Source organism: Girardinichthys multiradiatus, chromosome 18 (genome assembly GCF_021462225.1).
Source record: "Girardinichthys multiradiatus isolate DD_20200921_A chromosome 18, DD_fGirMul_XY1, whole genome shotgun sequence".
In the NCBI taxonomy this organism is placed as follows: domain Eukaryota; kingdom Metazoa; phylum Chordata; class Actinopteri; order Cyprinodontiformes; family Goodeidae; genus Girardinichthys; species Girardinichthys multiradiatus.
The window spans coordinates 28,923,905-28,941,331 of NC_061810.1; the positions used below are offsets into that span (position 1 = coordinate 28,923,905).

General features: G+C 39.3%; 1 protein-coding gene across 1 annotated transcript in view; it reads left to right on the plus strand.

Moving 5' to 3' along the window:
* The first annotated feature begins 5,640 nt into the window (after nucleotides 1–5,640).
* The window catches only part of dock10 (dedicator of cytokinesis 10), a 90,654-nt gene continuing 78,867 nt past the window's right edge, over nucleotides 5,641–17,427 (plus strand). The window contains exon 1 of the mRNA XM_047391811.1: nucleotides 5,641–5,909. Within this exon, the coding sequence (XP_047247767.1) occupies nucleotides 5,802–5,909 (108 nt within the window). The 5' untranslated portion in view covers nucleotides 5,641–5,801. The remainder of the gene's footprint in view (nucleotides 5,910–17,427) is intronic.

A 17,427-nucleotide genomic window follows, 5' to 3' on the forward strand; every position in this document is an offset into this window, starting at 1 on the left:
AATGAAGTTTGTGGTTGTTGTGACAAAATGTGAGAAGTTCAAGAAGTATACAACCCTAAAACAAAAACAAAGATCGCAAATACTAGAGTAATATACCGTAATATATATTTGACTTATATACTTGTTCAATTTAATAATACATTTTCATTAATATTTAGTACTACAAAAATGGCTTGAGTTTTCTTCTTTTCTTGTCATTTTGCTTTGGCCAAGAGAGAACCGAGAAATACTTGTCCAGGTTTTCTGAAGCTCTTTTAAACCTTTTCTTTCAGAGTATATAACATTTCTTTACTTTAGGGTGTAATATAGCCGTTGGTGCATATAAATGGTTTGTAAGTTGCAAAGCTCAAAGAACACATCAAAGGAGATCATGCACCACAAAGAGACAGCAGTTCTCTTGAGTTACTCAAATTCCCCTCGTTTGTAGTCCAATCTTTTCTGGCTGTATTTGTATACGCCAATACGAATTACATATGCCTAAATTTTCTTTAGTGGGTAGTTTGACAAACAAAAGCTGGATTTAAGGTGCAGGAATATTTGGAAGGAACCATGGACTGTTTGATGGTCAGTGCCATTTCAATTGGTTGATGGCAGTAATCAGCGATAAAACTAATCCAAAGGAGAGACACCAACTCCTAAAACTTCCCATATGGGGACGATTAATCTTCTTTCAATAATGTAAACGAATATCCATTCAATACAGGTGTGTAATTTGGTAAATTGAACTACTATATTCAATTTTGACAAATAAAAGAAAGATATCAGTTTTTATTGGCATTCAATTAAAAATGACTTGTTGAAAATAATGTGATCCCTTCTCAATAATATATGGAAAAAAATCCTTTTTGGCATTACTGGTATTTCAACTATTTATCTTTGGTGATGAGCTCCAAGTGTTTAAGTATAAAGTTTCCTTACATCTCCCTAATCTTTGCCTTCCTCTAGATTCAAGTCTGTCTGGGCCACTCCAACACATTAATATTACTTCCACTTAGATGAAACATGTAGTATGTATTCTTTTAAATCTAAATCTGCCCTGGGTATGAATAACTTCAGACTTTACTGAATTTTTTTGAGAATATTAAAATAGGTACACTTGCTTTGAACTATCATTTTAATTTATACCAGTAAGAAAGTGATGAATAAATAGCAGATTATTTTATAAAACATATCAGTAAGCATGATAGATGACATAGACACAGGCTGCATGATGGAGCAGTTGTTAGCACAGAGGTCCTGGGTTCAGATTCCGAGCTAGGTTCTTGCTGCATGAAGTTGCATGTTTTCCCCATGCATGTGTGGGTTTATTCGGGGAACTCAAGCTTCCTCACAGTCCAAAAATATGAATTTTAGATTAGCTGGTCTCTCTAAATTGTATGTGCCTGGTTTTTCTGTCCTGTGTATCACTGTGTTGCTGTGTGATAGAATGGGAACCTGAGTGTACCAAGCCTCTCGCCTAATGATGCAAGGATAGGAGGCTATAGATGATGGATAGATCTCCGAGTTTCATTTCTCATTGAATGTTGTTTTATTATCTGTTCTAAAATATGAAGCACAAATCTGTTTTACCACTGCTGCTTTGATTGTTTGGTTTAATTTCTGAAGTGGACCTTAAAAGCTGAGACTGGCTGATGTGACCCCTAGTTGGTTTCTGACCCCTGCTTTAAGATGCATGCACAGTAAACCTAGATAATTCTTAACATTTTTCCTGAAGAAGTATTTTAGTTTTAGCTACAGTGTCAGCTTTCTAGCAGTTTAAACATTATTTTAGCAATCTCAGTTTTATCTAATGTTTAAAAGGCAATTTATTGTGTGTGTCTCTCTCTAACGGAAACAACATACTCTTAATAGCTCTCAGGGAAGTTTTGCTGATTATTAGATGATACGGCAGTCATTGTGAACACAAGTCAATAAAAACAACACATATTTTGTCACTGACCACAACTCAGCTGGATAAACTCATTTTGTGTAATTTGTGATGCTATGCTGCCACCCAGAGGGCCAACATTGATACACAACAACAATTTTTTCCAATAATTTTAACTACAATTCCAAACATCATTATATTTACTTCTGTGAAGATTGTTATGGAAACCTGTGATTTATCAGCTGTGAATCTGCTTGTGAGGCTTAGAGTTTCAGCACTGCTGCTTTGAATTAAGGCTCAAATTGAGCTGAATGTCTGAGAGATTGATAAGCTTTTGAACTTCAGATTTATGTTTCCCACATCCATAATGGTGATGATATGTTGTGCAGTATTTCAGCTAAGGTTTTACTCAGCTTCCATGGAAAACTGAAACATTTGTTATTTTGGCTGTAATATTGACTTAATATTGACTCAAATTTAAGTGCCTTGTCATACATATTAAAGTGGATCAATTAATTGAGAGCCTTAGTAAAGATGTAAAATTAATGAATGTAAACAAAATGTGTATCAACATCTTTTATTGCAGCACAAATAGGTCCCTCCTCTCCTTCCCCCATTCGTTCAGCAATGGCACTCCCATAAGGCTGTGTGCCAAGACCACTAATATGTCCTAACAATATGCATGACTGCACTCGCCCCTACCCTGTAAGCTTCATTATAATTTTTGCAGAGGACACCACTGTCGTTGGGGTGGTCTCAAGTAATGATGACAGGAATTACAAGAACAAGGCATTGAAGCTGATAGAGTGGTTCTTCCATAACAGTCTGAAAACCAGAAAACACAAAAAGACTTTGGGAGGAGCAGGACTGGTCTCACTCTGCTCTACATTAATGGAGACTGTGTAAAAAGTGTCCACATATTCAGGCATCTTGGTACCCTGATCTCAGCAGATCTCTTCTAGTCTGACAGCACTACTACTGTACAATCATTAAGAAGGCACAGCTGTGAGTACACTGAGTACAACAAACTGGACAGAAAACAAGGCAAGGGCAAGGCAGGACCAGATTATTTGCTGAGCTCCCTATATTTAGGACATAATTTAGGAGTGTACACGGAAATAAAGGAACTAAAAAATAAAAGATGTAATAAAAATAAGAAATACTTAAAATAATAACAGAAATCCCATGACAAGAAAAATACTGTAAATTTCAAGTTCAGAATAAAAGGAACTCTTTAAACTTTATGGGAAAGCTGTAGTATAATGTAATGTTTTCAGTTCTAATTTAAAGAAGCTAATGGTTTCTGCAAATTTCAGGTTTTCAGGGAGTTTGTTCCAGAGCTGAGGAGTATTGAAACTACATGTTAAGACCCCTTGTTTAGTTCTTTTCCTGTGCTGAAAAAATAGGCCTGATTTAAGGGCTCTAGGTGGTTTATACCTGACAACAACCCTGAAATGTATTTAGATCCAACACTATACAGTTCCTTACAGGCCAAGATGATTTTAAAATATAGCATTTTACAAGCAGGAAGCAATTGCTGTGATTGGAAGGGCTTAAAATTATTCATTTTACTGGTGTTGTCGTGATTTGGTAAAAAAACCTTTTATCTGGCAATCTTTTAAGATGCCTTTAGGCTAATATACCAGTAAAATTTATGTATTTGCTAAAATTTAGGTCTTAGTCCATAGCTATTTAAGGTTTTATTGCATACGCTGCATGTTTTAGGCTCATCAAATTATAAAATTAAGTTGAGCACTGATATCTAAACTGGCATCAATCAATCTATCTATCTATCTATCTATCTATCTATCTATCTATCTATCTATCTATCTATCTATCTATCTATCTATCTATCTATCTATCTATCTATCTATCTATCTATCTATCTATCTATCTATCTATCTATCTATCTATCTATCTATCTATCTATCTATCTATCTATCTATCTATCTATCTATCTATCTATCTATCTATCTATCTATCTATCTATCTATCTATCTATCTATCTATCTATCTATCTATCTATCTATCTATCTATCTATCTATCTATCTATCTATCTATCTATCTATCTATCTATCTATCTATCTATCTATCTATTACTTATCTCTGCATTATTTGACTGTAAGGGACTGTGGACATCAGCATACATATGGTAAGATATGCTGCAACAGTCCATACTCTGAGCTAGGTGGTTCATATAGATATTGAATAACAGTGGCCTCAGGATGGAGCCTTGAGGAACCCCACGTGTGATCTTTTTTCGCTCACAATTTTTATCAAATGACAGTAATCCGTTTGCCAAGAAAGACTTTAACCAATTTAGTAAGGTACCAGACAATCAATCAATCAATCAATCAATCAATCAATCAATCAATCAATCAGTCTTTTCCAGTCTGTTATTAGTACGTTATGGTCAACTCTGTCAAACAAATCACTGACATCTAGTAATATTGAGAAAGAACCTTTAGATACATACATCTTAACAGAGTCACTTTTAAGATGTGTGCAGTTTACAACTTTTATCACTGTGGATGAAAGGCGTTTGTGTCCTACGGATCCTGCATTGACAGCTCTGTCTGAATATTGCATCTCAGTGTGGTACGCCAGTTGCTCAGAAATACACAGAAAGAAGTCACAGGGATTGGTGAAGGCAAAAATATAATTGGGCTCCCACTAAAATAGGTGACATCTACAATTCACAATGCCTGACCAAGGCAAGAAATGATCTATAACATTTCATATCCAAAGACCTGCTTCGCCTGCTGCCCTCTGGGAGGCGCTACGTGTGCAATAAATCAAGCACTAACAGACACAAGAGTTTCGTTCTGATGGCCATAAATAGACTGATTGCAAACATGCCACTTACGCCTCTTCACTTGACAATCTTTACACTATTTAATAATAGCATTTTTATTCTACCTTACTGAGATAATTTAGAATAAAAAAATGGAAGTGTGTGCATGTCTCATCCACAGGGATAAAAGTTGATGAACACTTACTAGGCATTTTGCACAACCCTACCATGTCTCTCGTTTCTGTAAAAACACTGTATATGTATACAAAAAAATATTTTTATTTTCCTTTTATGTTCCTGAAAGAAAATGTCCTCAAGTGGAACCAAAGCCAAATTCCTTGTTTGTGTGCACAAACTTGGAAAATAAAGGTGATTCTGATGTTTTATGTGATTGTCATTTACGTTTTCCTTGAACTTTCACTATTAATTTCGAAAAATGTATTCATACCATGCTTATAAGATGAACGAATTCCAGAAAGAAAATGTGAACGTAACGATTGGTCAGGTATTTTAAGAATGTCATATCTACGTATTTCCACTAGGTGTCACTGTTGGTTTGTGTGCACCCCTCCTCTGAAACCTCAACTATAAACACTGCCTTGATCGTGACTGGACTGTTAAAGACTGTCTGACATTTCAGAGCCCATATACGTATGTGATGGTTCTAAAAGAGGGCTGACTGAAATATCAAATCAGGTTAAAGTAAAAGCTTTATTTCTCTTACGTATATTTAGAGCGTTCCTGTTAAATTGATTCAAACTGGGTTAAAATAGGCAAACTAAAATGATTTTATGCGGAATAAAAACGGAATCATGTGCGGCACGGAAATTTATTGTGTTCCTTCAAAATAAAAGGCCCGATTCTACGTAAATTGAGGCAACCATTTTTTTGTTTATAGCTTGGATTTTAATTTGAAAACCTCTGCGACGAGTAGTTTCTGAGAATGCCCCTAACTTTATGTTGAGCGTTTCGCAGACATGCCGCCGTGTGTGTGAAGCGTGTGTGCAAGCCTGTGTCAGTGTATGGGTGTGTGTGTGCGTATGTGTAAACAGTGCTCGGAAGGATCAGGTTAGAATCGAAGGGGCCAGGGAACCGACTACGGCTGCCGCAGAGATCACTTGCTTCGCTCAGATGAGGAGATGGCAGCCGAATCGACCCGGAGATTCACCAAGAACCTGCTGAAACCGGGGAGCGCGGCTGAGATACGGCAGACAGCGTGCAACGTAGTCAGACACTCCGCAGTAACGGTGAGTGGACCTCTATGGACTGTAAAAAATATGGTGGGAATAAAGAGGAGAAAAAAAGAAATGCATCATCACCTGTCGGTTTTTTAAATCGTAGAGACATCAAGCCCTGCAGTGTTCGGGTGAAAGTGAATTTAGATGATCTGTGCTGGCCGCACCACAGCACCGCGACTGTATAGAAAACCTGACATTGAGATTCATGTTGCATCTTCCTGTGCAGCGGTTGAGCGCAAACAGCAGTGCAGCAACAGCAGCAGCAGCATTGCCTGTTCAGCTATATTGATCCTGCAGTGGAAGCAGTTCAATACAACTAAAATGAATAAAGCTCTTTGACTGCAAGGGTTATTGCATTTAATTCATGTATTATTTGGATATGTGAATCGCAAATGTTGTGATAAAGACCTGAAGGTTGAAGCCTGTTGATTTAGATTAATTTCAGTGCATTAAAGTAATTGAATAAAATGCAGGAAATTAGCGATTAGGCTGTAGGGTATATATGGATGCAAATGACAAGTAGGGGTTTACATCTGTCCAGGGGTGCAAGGATATAAGGGGAAACATGCAGGGTACAAAATGAGGAGAAACGATGAAAATGAGTTCTACTTATACTATTTTACGACCGATTATATTATTAAAATGTTATACTAGGAAACGTAGAAGATATGCTGTGGTGGGTGTGTCGCGCCTTTTAATGAAAGGCTCTGATTGACAGATAACATTGTGGGAGGAGGGGTGATCCAGGAAGAAAATGACCGTGCCATTCAAGGGCGCGCACAAACAGAGACAGACGAAAGGATTTGTGTTTTTATGATGTTCTTTTGATTTATCTGGCAAGAGACAAATAAATACTGCTTTTTTTTCTGAGCGTTTCCACCATGTGGAGATTAGCAGAGAAAAAAAGGCCCCTCCACTCCACTCCACTCCAGTCTTTTTTTTTTTTAACTCCTACTCCATCCTCTTCACTTCTGTGTTACTGTGTCAGTAGGGCAGACGAATTACACACTGAGAGAGAAGGAGAATTGGTGAGGATAGAAATTGCATGACAGAGGGCAGGATTTAAATAACTATTTCACTTACAACAAATGAAAGATATGGGGATGCCACTTTCCACTGTAAGAAAGACAATTTTCTTTCTGTCAGAAGCTTAATGCCCGTCAGTAAGCTCTAAATAGAAGAAAAGCTGCTATAAAACTGACTTGGGCAGTGTAGTCTTCAATAATAGGCATTTCAAACTCCATCCTTGCAATATGATTTAGTGTTAAAACAAGAGGATGACACTTTATTAGGTACATCTTGCTAGTAGATTAGATTACCTTGATTCTTCATGGTGGAAATTCAACAATGTGTGAGTTTGGTCCATATTGGCATGATGGCTTCCCACAGTTGTTGCTGATTTGTTGACTGCTCATGATGAAAATGTTCTGTTCCATCACATCACATCCTAAAGGCACTTTATTGGATTGAGATTTGGTGAATATGTGGTCTATCGGGGTACAATGAACCAACTGACATGTTCTGGCAACCAGTTTGAGTTGATTTGGGCTTTTTGGCATGATGCATTATCCTGCTAGAAGTATCCATCTGAAGATAGGTACAGTGTGGTCATAAAGTTATGGACATGAACAGCAACAATACTTAGGTAGGCTGTACAGTTTAAATTATGCTTCAGTGTTACTAAGGGGCCCAAAATGGGCCAAGTAAGTATTCTTCAGACCACTTTAACCCTGCTGCCACCCGAAGCATTGATACAAGCCAGGATGGATTCAGGCTTTAATTCTGTTTGCACCAAATTCTGACTCTACAATCTGAATGCCGATGCTGAAATTAAGACTCAATAGATCACGCAATGTTTTTTTTTATCTGTTACTTTCTAATTTTTGTGATCTTGTGCAAATTGTAGCCTTAGCTTCCTGTTCTTAGCTGACTCGAGTGACACCCTGTGTGGACTTCTGCTGCTGCTGCAGCCAATCTGCTTTAAGGTTTGATGAGTTGTGCTTTCTGAGGTTCTATTTGGCATCCTTTGGCTGTAACAAGTTATTTCAGCCAATGTTTCCATTCTGTCATTTCAAACCAGTCTGCATATTCTCCCTTGACTGTCTAGTATCTCAGTAAGAGATACAACCTCTCCATTCATCAAAAATAAGCATGTCCCTAGAGAAAAATAAAAGCAACATTCACTGGCAAAAGTAAATGATTCTGGTCATATTTAGTCATTACAAGTAGGCATAGGCCATTACCAATATCAAGGTATTGATATTGGTATTCATAGGCTAGTTACTGGTATAAAGGTATATCAAGGCTTTAAAAAGTTCATGTTTGAAAATGGCAAAAAAAACCATATCATATCATTCTTATGGTTTGTTACGGTTTACTCCATTTCCAGTTGTAAGGAGCAGTTTATACAACATTTTAGTTAAAGGTATAAACATTTTGCATCTGAGTGATTGCACCATTTAATTTCTCTTCAGGTACTCCAGCTTCCTCCCACAGTCCAAAAACATGACTGTTAGGTTAACTGCTCTCTCGCCATTGCCGTTAGATGTGAATGGGTGTGTGCAAGGTTGTATGTCTTGTGTTGCCCTGCGATGGACTGGCGACCTGTCCGGGGTGTACCCTGCCTCTCACCCGTAGATTGCTGGAGAAAGGCACCATCCCCCCCGCAACACTGTACAGAAGAAGTGGGTATAAAAAATGGATGGGTGGATGGATTAAAGGATGCCAAATTATCTGTGGTACAAGTTTAGATTTGATTAAAACATTTTTAAATATCACACTCTTTTAAATACAAGAGTGTGTAGACTTTTGAGAGCTACTGTATATGTGTCAGAAAACAGTGTTATATGTCTTATTCAACCAAAAGGACAAAAGCCTGGCTCATTTTTGGCTAATCTTACCCATTAAGCAATAACAGTGAATTAATAATTTATAGAAATATGATGCTGATCTTAAACTTACTAAATGCCCAACCGGCAGAACACCAACAGAAGAATTTGGACAAAAATGTGAGATGCCAACATCGTCGGTCTTCCAAAAATCTTTATTGTGTCCTTTCATTTGTCACCGCATTGTACATTATCCACGAAAATCTGTTATTCTGTTATTTCTGTTGGCTCATGCTTTGGCCATTAGCAACTATTCATAATAAGACGCCCATAACCTTATGGATAATTGGTTCTCAATGTTGTGTAATCAGCCATCACAGGTAGTGCTGGACTACTAACAATGGCGGCTTAAAGCAGATTTATTAACAAATTGGCCATCTTGATGGCGGGCGTGATATCACATCTTGGAGTAGCGGCTACCGTTTATTAGCAGAGCTTTTAGCTTTTAGCATCTAACAGAGACCTGATTTAGTAAATTTTTAAGGATTATTCACACACATTTTAGGTTAAGAACATGAGATGAGGGGAAAACACAGATAAAACAGAGCAAACTCATGTTACTGTACCATTAGTGTTCAAACCACTCATTGAAATTGATTTATCTTAACTTTAAAAACACAACCCAAATAAACTTGTAGCACTAGGCTTAATTACCTCTAGCATTAGCTTAGCAGGTAGCCTGCTAATGCTCGAATAGTTAAGCACCACAAACAAGCAAAACACAATGAAATGAACAATATTTAAATTGTTTTATGCCAATCAAATTTTCCTTGCCCAGACACAAACTCATATGTAAACTGTTCTGGTGAACAGGAGGACAGGAAGTCCAAAGGGCGATGAGTTGCGTAGGTGGCAGCGGTTATTGGATCAGCTGCCTGGGGGAAGCGTCTGCTCCTCGGACTTGCATACTGGCGGTGTGTTGCTGGGATGTCCGGCTGCTTTGACTTTAAACAACGGGCGTGCAATGCTGCAGTTTCGATGCTTCAATTAGAAACACCGTCTCTTCTTTGGGAATCTCTGGGCCAAATTTTTTTTCTGCAGAAGCTCAGAAAGAAAGGTTAAGGAGACTAGTCTTATTCTGGTAGGTTAATGCTTTGCATTCTGGGATTCAGAGCTTAACCAGTCTCTTTGTTTGTGTAGTTCCAATGTTGTTCTCCATCTATGGTTGGGTCCAACATAGTGATGGACATTTTTATCTCATTTCGTTCCTCTGTAAAAAATTAATTTACCCAAAAAAAGGATTAGCATCAAGATATTACATATTGTGAACATAGATCTAGAGAGGAGCATGGAGCTTAGGCTGAGTAGGGGACTGTCTGTGGACCTGCATATCCCACTTGGATATGCAGGTTTGGTTAAGTGGGTATGCATATATCCAAACTTGTGTGCACGTGTGGAAAAATTTTTGATTTGTGTAAATGCCTGGTGAAAGAAAGCAGGTCAGCAGAAACAGGCCCTATGGCACGACATTCACTGAAGCGTAAACCCTCTCCCTCTCACTGACCCCGTCTAGCTCACTCACTTTTTTTGTCTTGAGGTTATATCGGATTTTGAAAAAGTGAAAGTGTTTTTGTGTGTATGCAACAAACATATTACCTGTAAAATCCAGCTATTTGAAGCTGCATTTTTCTTCAGATGAGAAGCTCTGTGAAAGCAATCAATGCTTTCAGAGTTTTTTTCAAAGTGGTCAGCCCACCCATCCCCAAATATGCAGAGAGTATGAAGGAGCAGATAGATTCGGGATTGAGGGATTTGTCAGCCTTGGTAAACCAAAGAAAAAGCACTTTTCTCAGGGACCATTAGGTTCACCAAATCTGTCAGACAGTCTGTCAGACACTGAGCTGCTCTACATCAGTTTCTTAATGAAGTAATGAAGAAATTAGGAATATGTTTTTTCTAGAAAGAAAGGAGGTACTTGTTATATCAAACACTCCTCCAGGGCAGCAATTAAAACAATCTAACATGAAATGCTCTTGTATTTTGGAGCACTGAGAGTGTTTATTATAGCTTTGAGCTGAACTGAGCAGCTAAGCAGCGTACACACAAGCATCATTCTTGTGACTCCGGCTGCCTGGTGGGACAAGCCACATGCCGTACCATGCCTCCATGCTTCGATCCACAACAGCCGGTTAGAGACTTGGGCCAACATGCACACCCTGACATCACTGCGGCTCATACTTTCTTTAACTAGTAGAATAGGGTTGCTTGTGCCATGCAGTCACCCTCACTCTTGTGCCATGCAGTCACCCTCACTCTTGTGCATGCAGTCACCTTCACTCCCATATATATATATATATATATATCTACAGTACAAACCAAAAGTTTGGACACACCTTCTCATTCAAAGAGTTTTCTTCATTTTCATGACTATGAATATTGTATCTTCACACTGAAGGCATCAAAACTATGAATTAACACGTGGAATTATATACTGAACAAAAAAGTGTGACACAACTGAAAATATGTCTTATATTCTAGGTTCTTCAAAGTAGCCACCTTTTGCTTTGATTACAGCTCCACACACTCTTGGCATTCTGTTGATGAGCTTCAAGAGGTAGTCACCTGAAATGGTTTTCACTTCCCAGGTGTGCCCTGTCACGTTTAATAAGTGGGATTTCAAGCCTTATAAATGGGGTTGGGACCATCAGTTGTGTTGTGCCGGAGGTGGATACAGTACACAGCTGATAGTCCTACTGAATAGACTGGTAGAATTTGCATTATGGCAAGAAAAAAGCAACTAAGTAAAGAAAAACGAGTGGCCATCATTACTTTAAGAAATGAAGGTCAGTCAGTCCGAACAATTGGGAAAACTTTGAAAGTGTCCCCAAGTGCAGTCGCAAAAACCATCAAGCGCTACAAAGAAACTGGCTCACATGAGGACCGCCCCAGGAAAGAAAGACCAAGAGTCACCTCTGCTGCGGAGTTCATCTAAGTCACCAGCCTCAGAAATCGCAAGTTAACAGCAGCTCAGATTAGAGAACAGGTCAATGCCACACAGAGTTCTAGCAGCAGACACATCTCTAGAACAACTGTTAAGAGGAGACTGTATGAATCAGGCCTTCATGGTAAAATAGCTGCTAGGAAACCACGGCTGAGGACAGGCAACAAGCAGAAGAGACTTGTTTGGGCTAAACCTCCAGGCTGTGTAAGGGCTATTTGACCAAGAAGGAGAGTGATGGGGTGCTGCGCCAGATGACTTGGCCTCCACAGTCACCGGATCTGAACCCAATCGAGATGGTTTGGGGTGAGCTGGACCGCAGAGTGAAGGAAAAAGGGCCAACAAGTGCTAAGCATCTCTTAGAACTCCTTCAAGACTGTTGGAAAACCATTTCAGGTGACTACCTCTTGAAGCTCATCAACAGAATGCCAAGAGTGTGCGGAGCAGTAATCAAAGCAAAAGGTGGCTACTTTGAAGAACCTAGAATATAAGACATATCTTCAGTTGTTTCACACATTTTTGTTCAGTATATAATTCCACGTGTTAATTCATAGTTTTGATGCCTTCAGTGTGAAGCTACAATATTCATAGTCATGAAAATAAAGAAAAGTCTTTGAATGTTGAATGAGAAGGTGTGTCCAAACTTTTGGTCTGTACTGTAGATAGATAGATAGATAGATAGATAGATAGATAGATAGATAGATAGATAGATAGATAGATAGATAGATAGATAGATAGATAGATAGATAGATAGATAGATAGATAGATAGATAGACAGACAGACAAACAGACAGACAGACAGACAGACAGACAGACAGACAGACAGACAGACAGACAGACAGACAGACAGACAGACAGACAGATAATAGATAGATAGATAGATAGATAGATAGATAGACAGGGGTTGGACAAAGAAACTGAAACACCTGTCATTTTAGTGTGGGAGGTTTCATGGCTAAATTGGACCAGAGCACAGTTTTGCTCAAAATATTGAAATGCACACAACATTATGGGTGACAGACCAGAGTTCAAAAAAGGACAAATTGCACGTCTTGCCGGCGCATCTGTGACCAAGACAGCAAGTCTTTGTGATATATCAAGAGCCACGGTATCCAGGGTAATGTCAGCATACCACCAAAAAGGACGAACCACATCCAACAGGATTAACTGTGGACGCAAGAGGAAGCTGTCTGAAAGGGATGTTCGGGTGCTAACCCGGATTGTATCCAAAAAACATAAAACTACGGCTGCCCAAATCACAGCAGAATTAAATGTGCACCTCAACTCTCCTGTTTCCACCAGAACTGTCCGTCGGGAGCTCCACAGGGTCAATATACACGGCCGGGCTGCTATAGCCAAACCTTTGGTCACTCATGCCAATGCCAAACGTCAGTTTCAATGGTGCAAGGAGTGCAAATCTTGGGCTGTGGACAATGTGAAACATGTATTGTTCTCTGATGAGTCCACCTTTACTGTTTTCCCCACATCCGGGAGAGTTATGGTGTGGAGAAGCCCCAAAGAAGCGTATCACCCAGACTGTTGCATGCCCAGAGTGAAGCATGGGGGTGGATCAGTGATGGTTTGGGCTGCCATATCATGGCATTCCCTTGGCCCAATACTTGTGCTAGATGGGCGCGTCACTGCCAAGGACTACCGAACCATTCTTGAGGACCATGTGCATCCAATGGTTCAAACATTGTATCCTGAAGGTGGTGCCATGTATCAGGATGACAATGCACCAATACACACAGCAAGACTGGTGAAAGATTGGTTTGATGAATATGAAAGTGAAGTTGAACATCTCCCATGGCCTGCACAATCACCAGATCTAAATATTATTGAGCCACTTTGGGGTGTTTTGGAGGACCGAGTCAGGAAACATTTTCCTCCACCAGTATCACGTAGTGACCTAGCCACTATCCTGCAAGAAGAATGGCTTAAAATCCCTCTGACCACTGTGCAGGACTTGTATATGTCATTCCCAAGACAAATTGATGCTGTATTGGCCGCAAAAGGAGACCCTAAACCATACTAATAAATTATTGTGGTCTAAAACCAGGTGTTTCAGTTTCATTGTCCAACCCCTGTATATATATATATCTATATATGGATATATATAGATATATATATATATTTTTTTTACGTCCTACTTTAAATCTAAATGAATGTGCTCCGCCTAGCTCAAAGTATATGGTGTTTTACATTTTTTAGCATAAGTCTGCTGATGACCAAATCATTGATTTGATCTAATAACTTTCAGGTTAGATATTCGCACTCAACTAAACTGAGTGAGGCTAAAAACCAATGAGCATGCAAGAAATGTAGGTGCTGTTATGGACTCCGACCTAAATTTTAAACATAAACATAAATTCTCGCACTCGTACTGGTATTCTTACTTGTCGTCTTCCGCTTCATCCGGAAACCCGGTCACAGAGACAGCATACTCAGTAGAGATGCCCAGACATCTCTCTCCCCAGGCTCCTCTTCCAGCTTCTCCAGGGGGAGTCCAAGGCATTCCCAGGCCAGCCGAGAGACATAGTCCCTCCAGCGTGTCCTGGGCCGTGTCCTGGACCTCCTCCCGGTGGGACGTGCCTGGAACACCTTCTCCACGACTTTCCGAGCCCACCCTCAGGACACGCTTGGGCCTGCCAAGTTTGTATGGCTTCCTTCTCTCCCAGCAGATCCAACTCACCACCAGGTGGTGAATGGTGGACAGCTTAACCCCTCCCTTCTCCCTGCTGCCGAAGGTCTGAAGACATTATGAAAGAAAAAGTCTTTCATCGACCTCCTGCCTAGGGTCTACTGGTGCCAGGTGCACTGATGAACACCTTTATACTTGAACATTATGTTCATTAAGGACAATCTGTGACTGACACAGAGGTCCAATAATGAAACACCACTTGGGTTTAGATCGGGGAGGCCATTCCTCTGAATCACACCTCTTCAGGTGTCACTGTCGTTTCCCACGTGTGCGTTGAAGACCTGTCCAGGGTCTACCCTGCCTCTCGCCCCTAGAGAGCCAGAGATAGGCACCAGCTCCCCCGTGACCCACTATGGAATAAGTGGTATAGAAGATGAATGAACGAATATTCTTTCATTTATTCTAAGGCTCAGTACTTGCATTTCCTGTATTAATAAACACATCATAAATTAGTTATTTTCTGTCATCAGGAATGTTTTTAAGTTGTTGCATTTCACTATATATTGTTCTTTCTCCTGAGGCACTTGCTTTATGCCTTTTGCCACGTTTTCTGCTGTAATATCCTAACCAGGCTTGCCTGCTTCCTATGGCTAAAATGTGGCCCACTGTGACCCGCACATTTGTTGTAAGTGGGGGCTCTCTTGTTAGACATGTCTCAGTGATATGTTGTGGCTGTCTGTGGTCAAAGGGGCCTGCTGCAGTCTCACTCTGCTTCCTCTTCATGACACTTTATGTTGTGTGCATTGCATGTGACCGCTGAATTGCCTATTTATTTAATGCACAAGGCTGTGTATTTGCATTTCTTCCTGTGTGCATGTGTCTGTGTTGTAGTTGTATGTGAACAAACCCATTTAGGCTTTGCATGCATATGGAGGCTTTTTGCTTACTTTAGATCTGTGGTGGTCTTGATTAAACCACAGTGTGCTGTGGTACGTCAACAAGAGAAATGTGAATGTAATTTCTGATTTGCCATGAGCAGCACACAACATCGGGCATTAAAACCAGTCTCGCGTCTGCTGGGCCAGCTTATAATCCTCAAAATCAATTGTGTCAGAGGACAGAAGCTGGTTAGAAGTCAATTAGGAAGGAATTCCAACAGGAAGCATTCCTGTTGTTTTTCATGTATTATCTTTTTCCTTCTGAGTTTATCATTTCTAATCTTCTGCATCTCTTCTCTGCTCTAACACTCCCTCCACTATGATTTAGGTTATTATTAAATTGTGTGAAAACAGATACCATATGATCTCTTTATTTTTGCATCTGTAACCAGCTTTCTACATGAACTCTTTGTCCATCTGTTTTATTTGTTCATCATATTTGATTCTTTGTTTTAAAACCCCTTTACTCCTAAATAACTGCTCAATTGATTAAAATGATTTCCTGTAAAAACTTAGTCATATTTTTAGTCCTGTAAAAACCCATCATATTTTAACACAATTTGAAAGATGGAGACAGAAAGCCTCTAACTGACTCAAGTATCACCAGTTTTTCTCATTTCAGAGAGCAAGACTGTGATAAGGGTTATACGCAGTGAGAAAATTAGGGGAAGATGGGTGAAAGAGGAAGAGGAAGATTCAATATCTCAGTCATCTTTCACTCAGACTCTGCTGCAGATAGCCAATCTAAACACTCCATAATAAGCTTGTTCTTAAACTGTGTGTAGTTTTATGTAGTTTTGATAGCCACTTTAAACATGTATGCATTAATGAGCAGGCATTCATGTTATTACACAAAAAGTAGCATGCAAACATACAGACCTCTCTAATTTAATTTCATTGGCTACACAAAACTGCTGTTGCATCCAGTAAAAACTATATAGATAGCCATAACAAACTGCTATCCTGTCCTGATGGCACCCTGGAATATTCAATGTCTTTGTGATCTTGAAGTGTTTTCCTAAAAACAAGTTAACCTGAATCCCTGTCAGTACATGTCAGAGGCCTTGAAATATGAACTATCTGATTTAGCTAGTTTACGAGAATGTGAGCTTTCCTTTTTGTTCAGTAGAATGACAACATTGAATGTAAAAACAGCTTCACTGAGGAAACAGTTGTATTTATAAGGATGGTTTGGTGATAGTGTTGGTCTCTCTGTTTACTGATGAATGTGATTAAAAAGAATGAATCAAATTTTATCATTGGCGGCCAAACATGATGTATATGTGGTGTCAACCAACCCAATTTATGATTGGTTGATGAGCACCTGATGACAACTTTTCTGGAAACTCTGGCTGTTGAGTGCTCAGCAGAGCTCTGTTCTGAGTCAGTAAAGAGAAACAGAAATAATTTATTTCCAGCAATAAGTTTTGTTCGACTAAGTCAACAATACACATCATCAAGTTGTTGAAATTTGATCGCAATAGATATTGCATCTGGTGCTTTTCTGATTTGGTGTGATATTGCCTCAAGGTTTGTTTTGATTTTTTTTTTTATACCACCTGGTTCCGAATCCAAAATCAGGAACCATCAGGACCTCCCTAAAGCCACTACCAGCAAAGACATTTTAGCCAGAAAAAGAGCTGTTTATGCTGAGATTTCCCTGTCTTCCAAGCAAATACAGGTCCTTCTCAAAATATTAGCATATTGTGATAAAGTTAATTATTTTCCATAATGTAATGATGAAAATTTAACATTAATATATTTTAGATTCATTGCACACTAACTGAAATATTTCAGGTCTTTTATTGTCTTAATACGGATGATTGTGGCATACAGCTCATGAAAACCCAAAATTCCTATCTCACACAATTAGCATATTTCATCCGACCAATAAAAGAAAAGTGTTTTTAATACAAAAAACGTCAACCTTCAAATAATCATGTACAATTATGCACTCAATACTTGGTCGGGAATCCTTTTGCAGAAATGACTGCTTCAATGCGGCGTGGCATGGAGGCAATCAGCCTGTGGCACTGCTGAGGTCTTATGGAGGCCCAGGATGCTTCAATAGCGGCCTTTAGCTCATCCAGAGTGTTGGGTCTTGAGTCTCTCAACGTTCTCT